The following is a 20,565-nucleotide window of genomic DNA, read 5'->3' on the forward strand; positions in this document are numbered from 1 at the left end:
CTTGGCGAAGACTGCAGTTCGAATGTGGGATTTACTCTATGGTATCACCATCTAAATGCGGCGGGCGGACCATCAGTGCGGTGGACGGGTTTCCAGTCGAAAAGTCAACGGCGGGACAGTTACGGCCAGCATCTAAATCATGCCCTTTGCCTATAAGTCAGCTCTCTGGAGTAACCTCTGAACCTTTTGAACTGATATGGGAATTGCAAGGTGGGAATCAACAGGCCCAGGAGTGTGCCACTGTTCTACTTTCCTTAAAACACTCTAGGGCAGAATTGGCTCTTTCACTGAAAAGACGCAATCCATAAAAGGGCATATCCACGAGAAAGGTATGTATGTCTACAGAAAATCCAATGGAATGCATCCTCACATCTCGGTGGAACACAACACTGGTGCCAAGTGCCCTTCCCAGGCAACCAGTAGTATCTAGGACAACACGAATCACATATTTAGCTGCATCTTGTCCATCATGAATTGTCTGACCCAAAGGGGTCTTCAGGACCACATGCAAGATCTTATAAACCATGTGCAGCGATCCAATAAATAAAGCATTTACAGATCACATGCCAGGCTGGTAGAAAACATACATTTGCTAAACGTTTCAATCCCCTTGGACTCCTGATCCAGAACAGTCATGGGGAATTAATTGGGGTTCACTTTACTAGTTGAAGCCTAAACCACAACGAGTAAGATGCAAGCCTGGGGCCTTTTAAATGCTGCAATGAGTACACAATTTCATATATGTTAGGCTGTAAGCATACTATCAATATGTAAAGCTTTGTTTCATGTGATAACTCCCAAATACAGGTAACACAAAGGGTTAGATTTCCAAGTGGCAGAGTCAACATCAATTTAGGACAAAAAAAGTGGAACTATCTTTAGGAAGTAATGTGCACCAACCCTATGCACAAAACTGAAAGTTTAGATCAGCAAAGACAGATATAAAAAGCACTGGCAAAGCCAGTAGGTTTCACCTATGCAAGATCTTTTGGCTCTGTCGATTTTTTTCTCCATGTTGCACAGCAGAGCGGGCTGCTGCACAACATGGCTTTGGGTAAAAAAAAAATAATAAGCACTATGATGTGGCCATGATGCTATGCAATATGTCTAAAAACAGCGCAGGGTTATAGAAGAGTCAAGCAACATGAAGGGGGTGGGGTGGTAGGGAAGAGACTGCGGGATGATGGGGAAGGATTAAACAATAGACAAATGAAGGGCTGATTTAACAATGCCGGACTACAAGTATCAGAATATTTCATAGTCACTTGTAAGGGCTGATTTGATTCCCATATGACTCGCGCATAACAGGGCAGCACTGGGGTCAGAAAGAAAACAGGAATTGGTTACACATGTCTATTGCCTGCATCCCAAATGAAACCTAAGGCTCACTGAAGTGCCAAGATAACTTCTGGCAGTAGATGGGCCCTTTACACATAAGTATAAAATGTTCAAGGTGTAGAAGAGTGAGGTGGACCCACTTTCAGATCACATAACCTCTCAGCACAAAAGACCCTTGAACATCACAACAACCCTGACTGAATTTTAAAGGGTGTGAGGACTCAGCATTCTGTATTTGGTCATCCACGCTTGAGCCTATAGTGGGGAGGTCTGTTCTTTGTGGCTGTCGTGAAAAAGACTAGCGCCACCCAGTGTTTACAATGACAGAAACAAGCCAGGTGGTAGTGCAAAGGTGTGAGTGCATATGCAAGAAATGGGGAGGAAGTAAAGTGAGTTCACATCACACTGAAAAAGATCACTTTATCTTTCAAATACACATGCACCAAGAAAGTACTTTTAACTGACAACAGAAATGCATTTAAAAAAAGATACAATTAAGTATGGCTTTTGCTCGCATAAAGCACGCTCCTGTGGCTGTTATGCAGGCTCAAGCCCTCCCTGCCTTTCCCCACTATAGGAGAGGAAGTTTGTTATTCACCCACCCGTGGCCCCTGGCAGGTCACTAGGCCTGAGAGGAGGACTGGGGGTGGGGGGTGAGAGGGAGAGGCGAGTCCTTCAAAGGAGCAGCAGCAGCCAATTAGTGCCACACCCAAGTGCTTCAATGTAGTACCGGCCAAGAGGGAGAGGCTACTGCTACTGGAAGGAAGGGCAGGGGCTGGGCCCAGGCTTCAGGAGGGAGTGTCCCTGCAGGCGGGCGATATATATATATATATATATATACATATACATACACACACGCACACACACACACACACATACATACACACACACACCAGTTACATAACACAATGTCACTTTTTTGGGGGAACAGGGAGATTAAGTAATTTGCCCTGGACCCTCAGCAATATAGCAACAAGTCTGCAAATGAAAGTGTCCACCAAGAGGACACCATCGGCAGCCTGCCCATGCGTAGCATTTCCAGATGGCTGCCTGCAACATTCAATTTAAAAGTATTTTATTCAGAGTTGCTTTATGTACAAAAACGTCCTGTCTCTTGTCAAAACAAATTAACCATTGGTGCAATGCTTAGCAAGAAACTTCTACTCACGTTTTATGTGATCCATATAATAAACCCCGATTTGCTGATCATAGACTATTTCCCATCCCAAAGGAAGCTCGTCGCCAATACAGTCTGCAAACGTCAAAGGTTTGGTGATCCTGCAAATTGGAAAATAGCGACAGCATTAAAATTCAAACTATCACAAACCAAGCGAGCATTATGCACATCTACAACAATGCCACATGCAATGCATTTGCAAACAGGAACCAAACAGGTGTGTGTTTTTGTGGCGAAAACCGTCTCAGGCTGGCAATCAGTTACAGCAGCTCACAGTGGCAGCGTTTTGGTTGTGTTTCACCTGGGATTAGGCACATTTCCCCTGAACCTTTGGGATGGAGAAGAATCTGTTCAAAGTGATAATCCAATACATTTACAGGGCATGGGAAGTAACAAGAGTCATTATTACAAATTAAGACAGTACTACTGCCTCAGAATGAGCTACTGCAGACAATTCTTTTTATTTTTGTTTATTTTAATCAGTTATAAGGAGGTTCGCTGATCAGTGTGATGAGGAAAACTGGGGAAATGCCAATCTTTCTCTGTGTATTTGTCAACTCCTCTGTTTTCAGGTCTAGTCTTGAAACAGTTGTAACTGCCTCGCCAGCTCCATGTGACATCAAAACAATATTAGAAATGTCTACATACATCCACAGAGGTGCTTTTGGGTCAGTTCATTTCAGCTACTGGTTGTCTTGCACTACAATTTACATCATTTAGCCTTCTCACATATGTATGTGAGTAAAAAGAAGTGCACTCCAATGCAAAGGCTGGCGGCCTCATTTTACTTTGCCATTTTTTTTTCCCCATCTTACATTTTTTTTTAAGTTTTTTTTTACTGTGTTTAAAGTATGTTCTCAGTATAGAGTAATTACCAGCCGCTACCTCGCATTAACTCTTAAAAGGGTTTCTATACCTGTTCCAAGTATACCTGCCTTCCAGAGACCGTTCATACTATTCTATTAAAATTATGTGAGGGTTATTTTTTTTAATTTACATATTTTGTACTGCAAGCATATGGCGACCACATTAATGAATGTCCTCTTCCTTTTTCTTTCTGTGGCATTTGATTGCAATAAATAAACATCAACCATCAGACCAGCTTGCCAAGGCTAGAACTTCTAGCTGCGCCAAGGGTTACTGGTTCGGAAGGGCGAGGCAGAGGGAAGAGAGGGCACGGAGAGAGTAAGTGCACATCACCCTGATTAATAATTTTATGTTTTTATAAGGGAAAATGAATAACAGATGTTTAATACCTGATATATTTATTCATACACCCAAAGTCCACGTGCAGATAACATTACGCACCTTAGAGCCAGTCAATGTTACTTATTATAAACACGCTGTTAATTGCGCATCTACCTACAACTTTGTGTACGTTAAGCAAGAGCTAATAAATAGTGTAGCACTGACTGGTTAATGTGTTAATAGTGTTTCAGTCTTAAAGAGTCTTACATTAATAATATGGTCATATGGTTCGATGGAATTTGTATTTTTATAGTCCTTGCATCTCACATTAACCCCTTCTGTGCCTGGGACGTAATGGTTACATCCACCGGCACAGTGCTCCTGTGCCGAGGACGTAACCATTACTTCCTCAGCCTGGAGCTCGGAGGGAGCGGCTTCCCTCCCACCCCCAAAGGCAGGGGTGGAAGGGGAAGCCCAGTGACATTCGCGCGCTGACCTCATCAGAGGCCACTTCCCCAGCTTCCAGCGCGATCGAAAGAGAAATGCTCAGCATTTCTCTGCCGATCATGTGATGGGGGCCTGAGCGGCTTCAAAGGGAAGGAAAGGGAAGCCGGATTGTGAAGCAATCCGGCTTCTGAAATGCCAATTAGACACCAGGGATTTATTGTGAAAAGGAAATTGGCATAAGGGGAGCGACCCCTCGAGCAAGGGTCGCTCCCCAGGGGGGAAATTTTTTTCAAAGCCTTTTCTGCCCCCCCTTGGGAGCAGATCAGCCTATTGTCATTAGGTCGATCTGACCCAAGGTGGGGCAGAAACCTCTAGGCAACAGGGATCTTTTTTTTTCTTCTTTTTTTCTTCTTTAGAGGTGGGGAGCGACCTCTTAGGCAAGGGTTGCTCCCCTAAGGGGCAAATTATATTTCGGCCATTTCTGCCCCCCTTGGGGGCAGATCGGCCTATTTTTATGAGGCCAAACCTCTAGACGCCAGGGATCAATTTTTGGGGTTTTGTTTTTTTTGAGGTGGGGAGCGACCCCTTAGGCAAGGGTCGCCCCCCGGAGGGGGAGGGGGGGGCAAATTGTATATAGATCATTTCTGACCCCTTGGGGGCAGATCGGCCAATTTTTGTTAGGCCAATCTGCCATTTTAGCCCATTTCTATTGTTATTAGGCCTATTTGCCCTGGGGGGGGGGGTGTAGAATCCTCTAGGTGCAGGGATCTATTTTTGGTGGGGGGTTTGATTTGTTTTTTTAGAGGTGGGAAGCGACCCCTTAGGCAAGGGTCGCTCCGGGGGGGGTCAGGTGGGCAAATTTATTTTAGGCCATTTCTGCTCCCCTTGGGGGGCAGATCGGCGTATTTCTATTAGGCCAATCTACCCCCTCTGGGGGGGCAGAAACTACTTAGGCACCAGGGATTGGTGTGTGTATATGTGTGTGTTTTCTTTAGGGGGCAGCCCCTTGGGTAAGGGTCGCTCCCCATGGGGGCACATTACTGTTGGCCATATCTTCCCCCACTTGGGGGCAGATTGGCCTATTTTGGAAGGCCCATCTGCCCCAAAGGGGGAGCAGAATGCCCACCAGAGACCAGGGAAGTTTTTTTTTTTTCTCAAAATAAGAATGTGGGGGTATGGGCATACCCCCACCCCAAATAAATGGGGCCAAAGTTGTTCTGCCCTCCAGTGGGCAGATGGGGCAATTACCCCCTGATCCACACCCTAGGGGGGACAGCAAGTCTACTAGATGCCAGGAAATTTAAAAAAAAATATTGAGGGGTGGTGGCTACCAACCAGTAAGGGCCTGGTTATGCCCAGACCCCAACTGAAGAGGGTAAAAGTCTTTCACCTCTCCCCCGCACACCAAAACATCTTATCCCAAAGCAAGCAAGAAGACATTTGATTATTTTGGGTTTTGGTTTTACATTTGAGCCATGAGAGCTTGGCTAACTCTCAAAATCGTCCCGCTTGGAATGGTGAGGGCTGCACTTTATGGACTTTGGGATGCTGCCATGTAGAAAAATCCACAAGACCTAAACACATATGAAAACTAAACATCTGGGTGATTCGAGGGTGGTGTGTTTCACATGCACCCTGCACCATTTTCTTACCCACAATGCCCTGAAAACCACCAACTTTACTGGAAATCACACATTTTTCCCACATTTTTGTGATGGAACCTTCCGGAATCTGCAGGAATCCACACAATTCCTACCACCCAGCATTGTCTCATCTATACCGATAAAAATTCTGCTGCACTTGTCAGCCTAAAAATTTTTTTTTTCAAACTGCCCTTTTGGACCCGCTTTGGTTACCTCTCAATTTTGACATGTTTTTGGCTCTTCCTTGTCACAAGCACTTGGCCCACCTACACAAATGAGGTATCATTTTTGCCGAGAGACTGAGGGGAACGTTGGATGGTATGAAATTTGCCCCGGTGCAGTGATCCCACACAGAAATGGGGTAAAAATGAGATTTTTTTTTGCTAAATTTGAGGTTTGCTGAGGATTCTGGGTAAGAAAACATTGGGGGATCCACGCAAGTCACACCTCCCTGGACTTCCTTGGGTGTCTAGTTTTCAGAAATGTCTGGGTTTGGTAGGTTTCCCTAGATGGCTGCTGAGCCCAGGACCAAAAACGCAGGTGCCCCCCCGCAAAAACAGGTAGTTTTGTATTTGATCATTCTGATGTGTCCAGATAGTGTTTTGGGGCATTCCCTTTCGCAGGCGCTAGGCCTACCCACAAAAGTGAGGTACCATTTTTATTGGGAGCCTTGGGGGAACACTGAGTGGAAGGAAATTTGTGGCTCCTCTCAGATTCCAGAACTTTCTGTCACCGAAATGAGAAGAAAAAGTGTTTTTGGCCACATTTTGAGGTTTGCAAAGGATTATGGGTAACAACCTGGCCAGAGCCCCACAAGTCACCCCATCTTGGATTCCCCTAGGTGTCTAGTTTTCAAAAAACACACAGGTTTGGTAGATTTCCCTAGGAGCCGGCTGAGCTAGAGGCCAAAATCCACAGCTAGGCACTTTGCAAAAAACAGCTCTGTTTTCTTTGGGAAAATGTGATGTGTCCACGTGTGTTTTGGGTGTTTCCTATCACGAGCGCTAAGCCTACCCATGCAAATGAGGTACCATTTTTATCAGGAGACTTGGGGGAACACAGAATAGCAAAACAAGTGTTATTGCCCCTTGTCTTTCTCTAAATTTTTTCCTTCCAAATGTAAGACAGTGTGTAAAAAAGACCTTTATTTGAGAAATGCCCTGTAATTCACATGCTAGTATGGGCACCCCGGAATTCAAAGATGTACAAATAACCACTGCTTCTCAACACCTTATCTTGTGGCCATTTTGGAAATACAAAGGTTTTCTTGATACCTATTTTTCACTTTTTATATTTCAGCAAATGAATTGCTGTAACCCGGTATAGAATGAAAACCCATTGCAAGGTGCAGCTCATTTATTGGCTCTGGGTACCTAGGTTTCTTGATGAACCTACAAGCCCTATATATCCCTGCAACCAGAAGAGTCCAACAGACGTAACAGTATATTGCTTTCAAAAATCTGACATCGCAGAAAAAAGTTACAGAGTAAAACGTGGAGAAAAATATCTGGTTTTTTCAGCTCAATTTCAATATTCTTTTATTTCAGCTGCTATTTTCTGGAGGAAACACTTGTAGGATCTACACAAATGACCCCTTGTTGAAATTCAGACTTTTGTCTACTTTTCAGAAATGTTTAGCTTTCAGGGAACCAGCATTGGTTTCTCACCCATTTCTGACACTGACTGGAAGAAGGCTGAAAGCACCAAAAATAGTAAAAATGGAATATGTCCCAGTAAAATGTCAAAATTGTGTTGAAAAATTGGGTTTTCTAATTCAAGTCTGCCTGTTCCTGAAAGCTGGGACGATGATGATTTTACCACCGCAAACCCTTTGTTGATGCCATTTTCAGGGAAAAAACACCAGCCTTCTTCTGCAGCCCTTTTTCCAATTTTTATTTTTTTTAAACGAAATTTTCGCTGTATTTTGGCTAATTTCTTGGACTCCTTCAGGGGAACCCACAAAGTCTGGGTACCTCTAGAACCCCTAGGATGTTGGGAAAAAAGGACGCAAATTTGGCATGGGTAGCTTATGTGGAGAAAAAGTTATGAGGACCAAAGCGCGAACTGCCCCAAATAGCCAAAAAAACGCTCGGCATAGGAGGGGGAAAGGCCTGGCAGCGAAGGGGGTAATACCAGAATTTTTTTTGCCTAGCAGGACATTGTCCTTCCTTCTGTAACCTGCTCTTTACATGCCCCCCCCTTCCCCTCGCCCCACCACCGCCGCCGGTCGCACAGCAGTGATAGTCGGTAAATCCCAGCCTCACGTCTCCCCTCCTCAGTATCCCCCGAGGACATCGTCCTGCAACCAAAATACACTATTTCACTAACTGGTGCGTTTTACGCGACATCCTGCAAGTAAACTACGTCTCGAATGTAAGCTATGAGGGAAGGTATGCCTCCATAGTTGCAACTATGTGTGGAATTAAAATAAAAACTCCATGCAATGCCAAGGCGTCGCCGTTTCGTGGCTAAACTGGTAAAACAAGACTTTCTCTAACGTGCCCTCCAGCCCCCCCTAACTCGCTCCACAGCTGTGTATTCCATGATTTAATTATGATGGTATGCAGCCCTGTCAGGTTCTTCGGTATCCAGATTAACAAGAGCAACATAGAAACCCGAATTCCGTTGCTGCCGACTGTGCAATTAGAACCCGAAGATTTCCAATTTCCAAGAATGTTAATACTTGGCAACGCTTCACCGCCTGGGTGAACTCCAGCCCGGGCACCTCCGTCTCACTGCCCCGGCTAAACGCGCCATCGCCTACGGATAATTACAGACAGAAGGTTTACGTTTAAGGCCGCACCAGCTCACAGAAAACATGCCACATGGGTTTGACTCAATTTTTCCAATATCTGAACAAGTCTCCAGTGCCAGATCTGTGGTCCTTTGAAACCATGAAAGACGTATATTCTGGCTGCATCAGTGTAAAACGTAGGCTTCGCTGAACTGCGAGGTTCACTATTCGCGAAAAAACACCTGAACGGTTCTCGCAAAGTGAAGGAAAATTAAGGGGCAACGGCAGTGATGATATGCTGATTTACGGTAATGCCCCGCACATAAAACACATACAGCAAGAGGTTATGGAATTACGTTGAGTTGTGTTTTCTGTCAGCTTGTGTCTATTATTCTCTACTGTATAATACGCTTTACAATATAGTAAAAATAGTTTGCAGATTGTAAGAGATAGCCACCGAAAAGTATTCAGAAACATTGGGAAATTATTGATAAAAAAAAAACCTTTGAATAAAAGCGCCTACCAATAACAGACTACAATAAAACATGAAAAAATTAGGCAAATATAGTTCGCCCGGTCAGAGAGAAACCGAGAAGAATACAGTAGCCACTTCAGCCCGCACTATTACTATTTCATATGACTTTTATAAATATGCATTACAAGGAGTCTAAAGAAGCGTGGTGTAGGCAGGGGCACTGGAATTATGAGATTTTGCAGATGCTCTATTTTGCATATAAATGTGGATTTGCTGCATAGGACACAATCCATCATCCGCCTAATACTCAGCAGATTTCTAACAAAAGAATAAAGGTTTCTAGCACAAACTGATCAAACACGCTAAAAATGCAACAACACGTATTTCAGCGCAGTAGAGGGGCCTTCCCAAAGGCTGACTGGTCACCTATCTGGTACTTGTTGATATTTTGGGGCATTACTTCGGTGCCAACGAGGTGCAACCTTTGTGTTGACAGCGTTAACGTGCGTATGGGGAAGGCGTGGGGCCTCCAGATAAGAGGTCCTATAATATGCCTTTTATTGCGATAGGAAACACGACATGAGGGGGCATAAGAGGCAGTGGAAAGAGAGGGGGGCTGGTAGGGGCACTAAAACACATTTTTGACACTAATCAACATATGAGAGAGAGAGCGCACACGAGATTCTGGGAAGTGTAGACACGTAGAATATCCCAGGTGACCTCCGACGTCATTATGCCCGACTGAAAGCACTTGTACCCACTACAGAATACATTTTGTCGAGGGGGTGGGTATAAGACCCCAAACACTTCCCCTGAAGTTATGGCCCTGAGCGTGTGCCCTTGCATTATCTGATTGTGTGAGCCCCGGTATCCCCTGGTGAAAATGGCGCCTACAGGTTAAGTGGTAATAGTTTTGCTTGAGACTGGGAATGCTAGCACTCCTTCATTTTCAATAGTGGCCAGGAGGTAGCGGCACTATGGAGATGTTGAGAAGTAGTTAAGTACAGACCTAGATCACACCTAGAGCCTTCTTGGGTTTGATTTGCTGTCCATGTCCTAACTTTTGTATCTACCGATTCTGCTAATGGAAGAATAGTCATCCTAAAATGCACTGTACACATCGCTCCCAAATTTTAAATAGGCACTGGTAACAACAAAAGGTCGGTCCTTTCCAATATATATATATATTTTTAAATATTGTTTTCATGTAAGCATATGCCTGAAAATGAAATGGGGGGAAATCACCCCCCAAACATGGCTGCCAGTCACTTATAATAAACCATTTTTAATTATTATACATTTATGGATATAGTCATTTTACTGGTGATGATTTTTTTTTTTAATTACAAGCACTACATTTGTGAAATGCATTTTATTATTATTTGTGAGAGAAATGAAAATAAATCACCAAAGCAACCACTGAACTTACAGGCAGTGAAAATGTTAGTGCCACTTGAAAACTTTACATCAACTTTAAAAAGGAATAACAGAAAAGATAAGCATTGGCAAAGCAGATCTCACGTATGCAAGAGGTTGTGCACCAGTGTGGCTTCTGTTCAGTATGGATAAAAGTTAGTGGTGTAGAGGAGAGTGGCGTGGAGTGTCGTAAAGTGGAATGGGGAAGAGTGCTGTAGAGTGAAGTACAGTGTTGTGGAATGGCAGAGAGTGCTGTGTATTGGAGTGGCATAGGGTGGATCATGTAGAGTGGCATACAATGGAGTGGCAGAGAGTAGAGTGGACTGGTGTAGAGTGCATTAGTGGACAGTGTTGCGGAGTACAGACGCACTGAGTGCAGTGGCATTGAATTCAGCATCGTAGAATGCAGTGGCGGAGGATGGAGCGACGTGGGGTGGAGTGGCGCGGGGTGGAGCCGAGTAGAGTGGCTATATAAGTTATGTGCAGTCAGATATGCCTTGAGACTTGCTGAATGCATCTTTGCATGAGATCCTTCAGCACAGTTCCAGGCTGTAAATTAAGTGATCCTAAGAAACCAAGATGGAAGACTGGAGTGATTTTTGACGGGCAGGGGGAAATAAAAGTCCATATTTTGACTTTGGCGAGCCAGCCAGGAGAGTTCTTGTGGTCAGCCTGCTGGACCTCGGGGGTCAAACCCACCACCTTCCCTTCATTGATTAAATAGTGCTCAAAGAGGTAAGCACATACCAGTGTTTGTACAAAATCTGCCATTAAGATGGGGGGTGGGCGAGTGGGTCCTCGTAGTTCGGGAACATAGATGAGCCCAGGACAGTCTCTGAATAAAGTTATGTCCTTAAAAGTCTTTCCCTCTTGAGCTTCTTAGAAGGTCCATAAGGCTCACTATGGATATTGTTGTAGGATGGACTACTAATTAGTCAGACTTTACTAAGAATGTCAAAGTGTCTGCATTAAGTAAATAGTTTAGCAGTGGTGTATCCATCCTGAGTCCTGGAGATGAAACAAGAATGAAGTGTCACTAAATACAGGAAAGTGACAATAGTGTGATAGGTTATGATACTGTTTTGTCAGATTATAAGATGACGAGTTAATAATATATGTACATTGCTTGTGTTCTGTTATACATTGAAAAGTTATTGTAAATTATCCATATTGTGTGAACATTTGATCAAAGTAAAATATCTGATACTCCTTTGCAACATATTAAAGTGTTCAGGGTGATCAAATAGGATAAAGAAACACTGTAAGGAGTGGTGTATGGGTACAAAACAAAGTCCTTGTCCTTGGCCAGAAGAGGGATCATTTGACCCATGTCAATTGGGGCATTTACAAACATATTTATGAGGCATATAAAGGTGAGAAATAAAAAAAAAAGTGACCTTAAACATGTGACAAGCATTTGAACCTGACAAGGTAGAGGAACCATCTGAATGTAGTTGGCATCCTCCTCCTTACAAGGAAGATAAAGTCCCTATCAGGAAGCCAAAAGACTACTTGAAGACGCAACAGGAATGCATCCATTAGGAGAGAGTAGCATTGTTCCAGATATAACACAAACAGAAGACTCGGATACTCATTGCACACTAAAAAGTAAATACACAGGGCAAGTCACAGCTAACTTTACTTTGAAACTAGATGAAAGCCAAAAGGTGACACCATCTCATAGCCAAGACACTGTTTCCTACACAAAAAGAGATGACCCCATGATTTCAGGTAAAACAACAAGATTATTAGCACCAGGCTTCTTCTAACGCTCTTCAGACCAAAGTTCCAGAACTAGCAGGGAGATTAGCCTACCACAACCAAATTTAACATTCAGTCCATCACATAATGAACAGATAAACGAACAACTATGTAGAAAACACCTATTAGAAATAGAAAAGAAAGCAAATGCATGTCGAGAGAGAGAGAGGAACAGGAACACAGAATGATGACAGAGGAAGAAAGGAATACATTAGAGGTTGTAAAAACATACATTGATAATGCTAATGCATTATCTCAAAATATATATGATACAGCCACTGCAGAACATAAAGGGTACCAACAGAGGTTACCAATGGTGAGTAAAGGGTTGAGTGACGCTTTAAAACACACCAAGAAAAAGATGACAGAAGTAGAAATGTTAAAAATATATGGGAAACGTGGAAATCCAGGTGTTAAGTAAGGGAACAATGCAAGGGCAAATAACGGTTGAACCGAGTGACAGAGACAGCGAGACAATAGGAGATTGTGATGATGATTTAGATTTGCAATATTTGGACGCTGCTAAGCAAGTTGATATGAATGTAGGTCGTGAAATGATAAATAGGAGAGATCTGACACCTATTGAGAGAGTAATTATAGGAGAACGAGACTCATTTGCAGTCTACCCTTTCTGAAATGATTTGGCGGATTACACAGAGAGTAGACCTAGCAAGTTTACTTCACCATGGACTAGAGAAGGTTCCTTTCACCCCAAGACTTAGCAACAGCCCAAGATTGTAATGAAAGGGTGGGGTTTGGGGGGGTGGATCGGTAGTTTAGGATTATGAATACATGAGGGCCTCAATGTGTATGGCAATAATATGTGTGAGAGAAAATGGTAGGTACCCCAGAATGAAAGAACAACAGGTAAAGTAGACCACAAATCAGACAGCTTCCACTAATACAAAGGGGTCCAGGAACACAAAATGTTACCTTTGTGCCATGGCAACATATGGATAAGGATAACTTAAAGAAACAATTACCACCACTTTCTGAGGGTGCTTCTAAAAGACACACAGCAGGATTACAATTAGCAATAGGGGACGTGAAGAGCCTCCTTTCAAGTATATTGGGAGATGAGACAGACAACATTTTTCAAGTAGTACCACGTACCAATGCAGAACTAATAACCTTGATTAATGGTGACAGAGACACAGCAACATTCAACCGCATATGTGCGCTTGTCTGGGCAGAATTGAGACGGAGATATCCAGACATGCCAGATATAGGTGGCATGATGCGCCAAGTAATGGGGAAGGATGAGTCAGTGTTGGAATATGTTGAGCGCATAAGAAAACTATGGACCACTGAGATGTGTCCCCTAGATAGACAAGGAACCAGACTGTTCTCTCACAGTGTGAAAAACGGGCTGCTAGAGGACCTACAGCAGCCATTAGACACAGTAGTGGCAATAGATAGTAAACCTTGGGAGGAAATAAAGGGCATAATACTGTACCATGCTAGATAAAGATTTGAGAAGGAAAGAAAGCAAAGGAACATTTGGACCGTGTCACAACCAAATTGGCTAGTCAAAAATTAGAGAAAAACGCAAATAAAGAGCACAATAAGAGCAAATGTAGTCACTGAAACACATCCAGTTCAAGTTACAGCACAATTACCACAGATACACTCACAACAGCAGTGGTATCAAGGTCCCACAGGTCAGCCTTCCCAGCAAATGATGCAAAGATGCCAGCAACAGTGGGGAGGTAGAAGAAATAAAACAAATATGACAGGTTATCACTGCAGCAGGAAAGGGCACGTAATAGCAGATTGTTGCTTTAGAAAGGCACAACTGGGACAAGGAAGTCATTTTTCCCCTGCAGGGAATTTTTCTCCTGTGCAACAGTACCAGCAACAGCCACAAGGTTTAGTGTACAGTGCACCACAAATGGCTCCACAGCAGCCAATGCAAATGATACAATCACAACGAAATTATCAGGCAGGGATGGTAACATCAACCTCAGGGCAACAGTCAGCACCACAGTATATTCATCAGACATCGCAGCAAGCACAACCTGTACTGCAGCCAATGATGGGGGGCACAATTTTTCAAGCAGGGACAATTCATTCTTTACATCATGACAGTATGTACCGGAGACCCTGATGTGCCCTGTGATAGCAAAAACATTGAATTACAAACAAGAGCCTATAGCACCAATTAGTATATTGGGAAGAAAATATAAATTCTTGATTGATACAGGGGTAACCAAATCGTGCATTAGACATGGATGTTTACCACTGTCAAATAAAACAATGGCAGCACAAGAGTTCTCAGGTGAAATAATGATGGTACCATACACCTGTGAGATTCCAGTTCAGGTAGGAGATTATGTAGTTTCAGAGTCTTTGCTATATGCGCCCACATCTCCTACACATTTATTGGGAAGATATTTGTTACACAAACTGAACATGTCCATTACATTCAACGATAATGGGACAATCATTTGTTCCGCACCAGGGATACCATCTGTAAGGGAAATGCCTTCCTTGGCATGGTCCCCTGTGACTTTTTGCCTTTTGTTGATGGCAGTTATGTTTGAAAGTGTGCTGGGACCCTGCTAACCAGGCCCCAGCACCAGAGTTCTTTCCCTAAACTGTACCCCTGTTCCCACAATTGACACAGTCCTGGCACCCGGATAAGTCCCTTGTAAATGGTACCCCCGGTACCAAGGGCCCTGTTGCCAGGGAAGGTCTCTAAGGGCTGCAGCATGTCTTATGCCACCCTGGGGACCCCTCACTCAGCACATGCACACTGCCTCACAGCTTGTGTGTGCTGATGGGAGAAAATGACTAAGTCGACATGACACTCCCCTCAGAGTGCCATGCCCACCTCACACTGCCTGTGGCATAGGTAAGTCACCCCTCTAGCAGGCCTCCCAGCCCTAAGGCAGGGTGCACTATACCACAGATGAGGGCATATGTGCATGAGCACTATGCCCCTACATTGTCTAAGCCAAACCTTAGACATTGTAAGTACAGGGTAGCCATAAAGAGTACATGGTCTGGGAGTTTGTCAAACACAAACTCCACAGTTCCATAATGGCTACACTGAAATCTGTGATGTTTGGTATCAAACTTATCAGCACAATAAATGCACACTGATGCCAGTGTGGGATTTATTGTAAAATGCACCCAGAGGGCATCTTAGAGATGACCCCTGAATACCAGTCCGACTCCTAGTGCTAGGCTGACCAGTTTCAGCCAGCCTGCCACAACTAGACGAGTTTCTGGCCACATGGGGAGAGTGCCTTTGTCACTCTGTGGTCAGGAACAAAGCCTGTACTGGGTGGAGGTGCTTCTCACCTCTCCCTGCAGGAACTGTAACACCTGGCGGTGAGCCTCAAAGGCTCATGCCTTTTGTTACAGCACCCCAGGGCATCCCAGCTAGTGGAGATGCCCGCCCCTCCAGCCACTGGCCCCACTTTTTGGCAGCAAGGCAGGAGAGGATAAAGAGAAAAATAAGGAGGAGTCACCCACCAGTCAGGACAGCCCCTAAGGCAGAGGTCTTCAATCTGGGGCCGTGGAGTCCTGGAAAGGGGGTCGCACATTCCCCCAGCGGATTGTTAAAATGCCTCAGGTGAACTTTGATTTATTGAGTCTCCTGTGCTGTGAAAGCTGCACAGACATCTAAGGAGGCCTTCATACTAGGGTACCTGCTTCCTAAATAAAATGCATATGTGCTCTATGAGATGATCTGCAATTGTAAAGGGTAATCTGGTATTACTTAAATGTACTATCATACATATTCACAGTGCTTTCTGTTACAGGCTCTGACCTCGTGGCACTAAAAATACACGTCACTATTCTCAACTGCACTAACCAGGATTTAATTCTGTCGCACTCATGTTACACACACATCTCTGCAGTGCATAAACTAATAGAGGTTTCATAATGCACTACAGTGTATTTCCCACTGAGTAACAACTTTCTTTTATTTATTTATTTTTCATTTAAGCTGGTTGTTAATTTATATGTAGCTACCTGACAGTGAAAGACTTAAAAACAACTTAGAATATTTTGGGGTTTACTTATGAGAGGCTTGCACCTCCGGAGCACCACTTTTTTTTTATGCTTCAGCAGCACAAGCCTCTCAATCATACATTTGAGGTGACGCAAAGCCACCCTGCGTGGCTTTGCAGGGCCTCATAGATAAGGAGTAAGGCAAAGAAGCGCAAGCCGCTGCGTTTACTTACTTTGCGTCAAGGAGGTGTTCCATGGGCGTTGTGGTGGGTGTTCCCAGGCAACACCCATGGATTTTGACACTGCCCCAGATTTACAAAATCACGGAAACTGGAGCAGTGCCAGAATCTTACGCCTACCCAGAGCAGGCATAATGAGGAGAAATGTTTTGATTTCTCCTTGTTTTTCCTTTTTCCATGTGTGTTGCTATCTGCTGCCCTTAAACAAAGAGGTAAAATGCCTTTCTGGGTTGTTTTTGTGCAGGAAGGTGCCTCTTCCTGCACAAAACAATCCTGCCTACGTTGGCACTAGGCAGCAATTTGTGCACCAGTGCAGGGGGAAAGGACAGAAATACACTGTATTTCATAAATACGGTCCATTCCTGCCCTTTTGTATTGACGTAGGGCAGTGTAGCAAGAGGACGTGTGGCACTGTCCTATGCCAAATCAACATAAATACTGACCTTTGCTTTTAGCTACACATTTGACCACACCCCCACACTCACTGACCTTTGGTTTGCTAAACACTGTTCAATCTTAATATTATTTCCTCACCGTAAAAATGCTGTGGGAAATTGGGATCTTTATTATTGTCGATGATGAGGAGTACCAGGTTCTAGAAAGTTTTGCCAGGAGGGGGTCCTTACACCTAAAAAATCTTTGAGAGGGGGTCCCAACATCAAAAAGTTTGAATACCTCTGCCCTAAGTTGCCCTGAGCGGAGGTGACCCCTGCCTTGAGAAATCCTCCATCTAGAGTTTGGAGGATTCCCCCAATAGGATTAGGGATGTGGCTCCCTCCCCTCAGGGTGGAGGCAAAAAGAGGGTGTACTTGACAACAGAGTACACTGTTCCAAAAAGAAAGTGGGAAAAGGAAGTCCTACTTCTAGTAGCAAGAATCCTCACACACCCAAATGAGTGTCATGCTTCATCATCGGAAGTGCTCCTCGTCAGACTGGTCTTGCAATGTCTGACGGGCACCCCCCGAAGTGGGTCTCTTTGCCGGAGATCTTTACTCGATGATGCCAAGACCCCACAAGTGAGCCTGGAAAGAGGAGAAAAAGAAAGAGTGATAATAAGGATATTTAAAATTGGCTCAGGACCACAAAGTGGAAGCGGTTGGCAATCAACCACTAACCCAGACAGTGAAGGCATTACAGAAATGTTTAGGGTTATGCAACTTTGCGAGGCAGTGGATTTTTGATTACAGCTCTAAAACTGCACCATTGTACCAGATGATCAAAGGCACACCTTCAGGGACCATGACACTTCAGTGGACACTTCCCCTGCAACAAATATTCCAAGAATTAAAGAACTGCATAGCCACCGCCCCAGCGTTAGCAACACCAGGTTATAACAAACAGTTATTTCTGTTCCTCCATACTAATGAAGATACCATGACAGCAGTACTAACACAAGAGTATCATATGAGCCATAAACTAATAGCCTATTTCAGAGGACAATTAGATGAGATAATAAAAGGGCAGTTTCCAAGCGTACAAGGACTTGCTGCTGCAGCATTCGGAATTTAAAAGGCATCTATGATAACAGCAGGGAGTCCCACAACTTTATACGTAGAACATGCCCCTTTTGCATTTCTGCAAAAAGCAAAAAAGTACCTTAACTACAAAGAGAGCATCTGGATATGAAGTAATACTTTCCAATGCCGCTATTAAAATTGTCCGTGTTCACACAGTGAACCCACCTCAATTTCTAGTAGAACCATTGATAGAAGTTGATCACGATTGTCCAACCCATCAGGAAGACACAGAAATATATGCTTCAGAATTACCACACAGCAGAATGTTATATTGACGGTTCATCCCTAATAGATCAGCAAACAAGGATAAGGCACACAGATGCAGCAACAGTAGTAGAGCAAACAGCAGTTCCACCGAATGTCATGTTTTAAGTATTACATTATATACCACTAAATTCCCATTTTTCAGATGCAGAATTGAAAGCTCTGATACAGGCCTTACAGATAGTGCATCCAAATTATGTTATTGATTATTCTGATTTGGCATACGTTACTTCCACTGTACACTCAGGTCTCAGCAAATGGGAGAGACGGGGTTTCAAGAAAAACAATGGTACGCCAGTAGCACATGGTCTCCTCATACAGGGACTGACTTCAGAATTAAAGAAAGGGGGGGCAAAAGCAATAGTGAAATGTCAAGCACATACTGGTGGCTTAGATACCATTTCTAAAGGTAATGACATAGCAGACAAAACAGCTAAAGCAGGACAGATGTCCTCTAGAATATGTACTGTGACAGAAGGGCATTTAGAAAACACTAATGTATCTTATCTCGCATTAGCAGCACAGCATTTACAGGACATACAGGAAACAGCTCCTGTGAAAGAGAAAGAAGTTTGGGAAAATAGAGGATGTATGGTTTCAAGTGATTTTCTTTATCGACATACAGACACAGGAAAGCTTGTGATGCCACAGAGGTTGTTGCACTTAGCACTGACTCAATTACGTTTGCCATCACATGTACCAAAGAAAAAACAAATGGATATACTTTCAGCAGATTGGTTCGTTTCAGATCTTCTTAAGTTAATAGATACATTTTTACATCAATGTCTCATTTGCAAACAGTATGGTACCACAAGACCACTAATTACACCATCATCCTCCTTTCCAAGACCTGAAGGCCCTTTTCAAGAGTTATACATAGTTTATGCGGACATGATTCACAAGATGCCTAAACATGAGATATTTGATTGTAGTTGTCTGTCCATTCTCTAGATGGATAGAGGCAGGACTTTGCCACAGCTAAGATGCAAAAAGTGCAGCCAAATGTTTTGTTAAAGAAGTTATCCCAAGATGGCGATTTCCAAAAGGGATTCGCTCCGATAATGGGAAACATTTCACCAACAAAACATATGAGCATTTAACTAAATGATTAGGTATACAACACTCTTCAGTATCAGCCTATCTACCACATAGTATTGGAATTGTTGAGCGCCTTAATGGTGCTCTGAAGGATAAAATACGTAAATTACCAGTCAACCTGAATGCAAATTGGATTTATTGTTTGCCCTTAGCGCTATTTACTCTATGGAATGCTCCCTCTTCGGACCATCATTTGACACCGCATCAAATAGTCACAGGCAGGTTAATGCCTACGGGCCCCATAGAAAAAATACTGATGCACAAAAAAAATTGATTTAGTATGGCAAGAGATGTCAACATATGAGTGCATTAACACGTGATGTGCACATTTTCGCAAAGCAGGTTCAGCTGCATCAAGCGAGCTCCACCTCACCAGTGGTACCACAGAAGAACATCTATCCCGGATGCCAGGTCGTCGTGAAGATCCACATTTCCATGGCCCCTACAAAGTGATTCAGGTAACACCAACAACAGTAAAGGTCAAGGAACTGAAGCACTGGATTCACTTAACAGATGTACGACTGTCCCAATACCACAGCCTTTCTCCTCAGGAGTAATGAGTTGAGGGGGGCCAAGAGACTGAGCAGATGCTGGACTGCATTTACTCTTTGTTAATTGTTTTTGTTTTGGATGCTGTCTCTAACACTCATAAAGGGTGAGAGCCCGATAGGTAGTCAATTTCAGATGTTGCTGACCCTCTCCTTACAAGATAAGGGTCTGCCAGGTAGCAACAAAGAGTTGCTGATCCCCTCCTTATGAGATAAGGGTCTGCTAGGAAACAATGCAATTGTAACACCACAAGCACCTAGGGAGTATAGGCATATAGCTGCCCAATCACCTAAGTAAAAAAGGGAATTTCCTGACCACTCACTACACCCATTATGGATGAGGAACACTTGGTATAGAAGCTTACACACTATTGTCAGGGAACACTCGGATAAGACATGTGTTGTTTGTTCATTAATACCACATGCAGCAGATAGTACTGAAATAACGAGAGTATGTTAACATTAATTTCCTGCTCCTTTAGGGGCCGAAAACAGTATTTCAAATATTATTTCAGGGCAGTAAAGATGAATACCACAGCAGTATTAGGAAGAAGAGCGGAGCAGCATTGTACCATGGGACTAAAATAGATGTTAATAGCACAACAAAAGAAAGCGAAAAATGGCCTACACATACCTTTAAAGGATCAGCATACAAGAATAGGCAGTGGGTTTTCAATACTAGCGCTATCTGTCCCTCCAAAGAGTTAAAGGAAGTAGCTTTCAATGCAACAGATTATAGGGAAACAAAAACAGGATG

The 20,565-nt window shown here is 43.5% G+C and overlaps 1 protein-coding gene across 1 annotated transcript in view; it reads right to left on the minus strand.

Moving 5' to 3' along the window:
• Positions 1 to 20,565, minus strand: part of WWC3 (WWC family member 3) — a 404,774-nt gene that overhangs the window by 278,394 nt on the left and 105,815 nt on the right. Inside the window, exon 2 of the mRNA XM_069205154.1 lies at positions 2,507 to 2,616. Coding sequence (XP_069061255.1) covers positions 2,507 to 2,522 — 16 coding nt within the window. The 5' untranslated portion in view covers positions 2,523 to 2,616. The remainder of the gene's footprint in view (positions 1 to 2,506; positions 2,617 to 20,565) is intronic.

The sequence above is a fragment of the Pleurodeles waltl genome, chromosome 8 (assembly GCF_031143425.1).
Source record: "Pleurodeles waltl isolate 20211129_DDA chromosome 8, aPleWal1.hap1.20221129, whole genome shotgun sequence".
NCBI lineage: Eukaryota > Metazoa > Chordata > Amphibia > Caudata > Salamandridae > Pleurodeles > Pleurodeles waltl.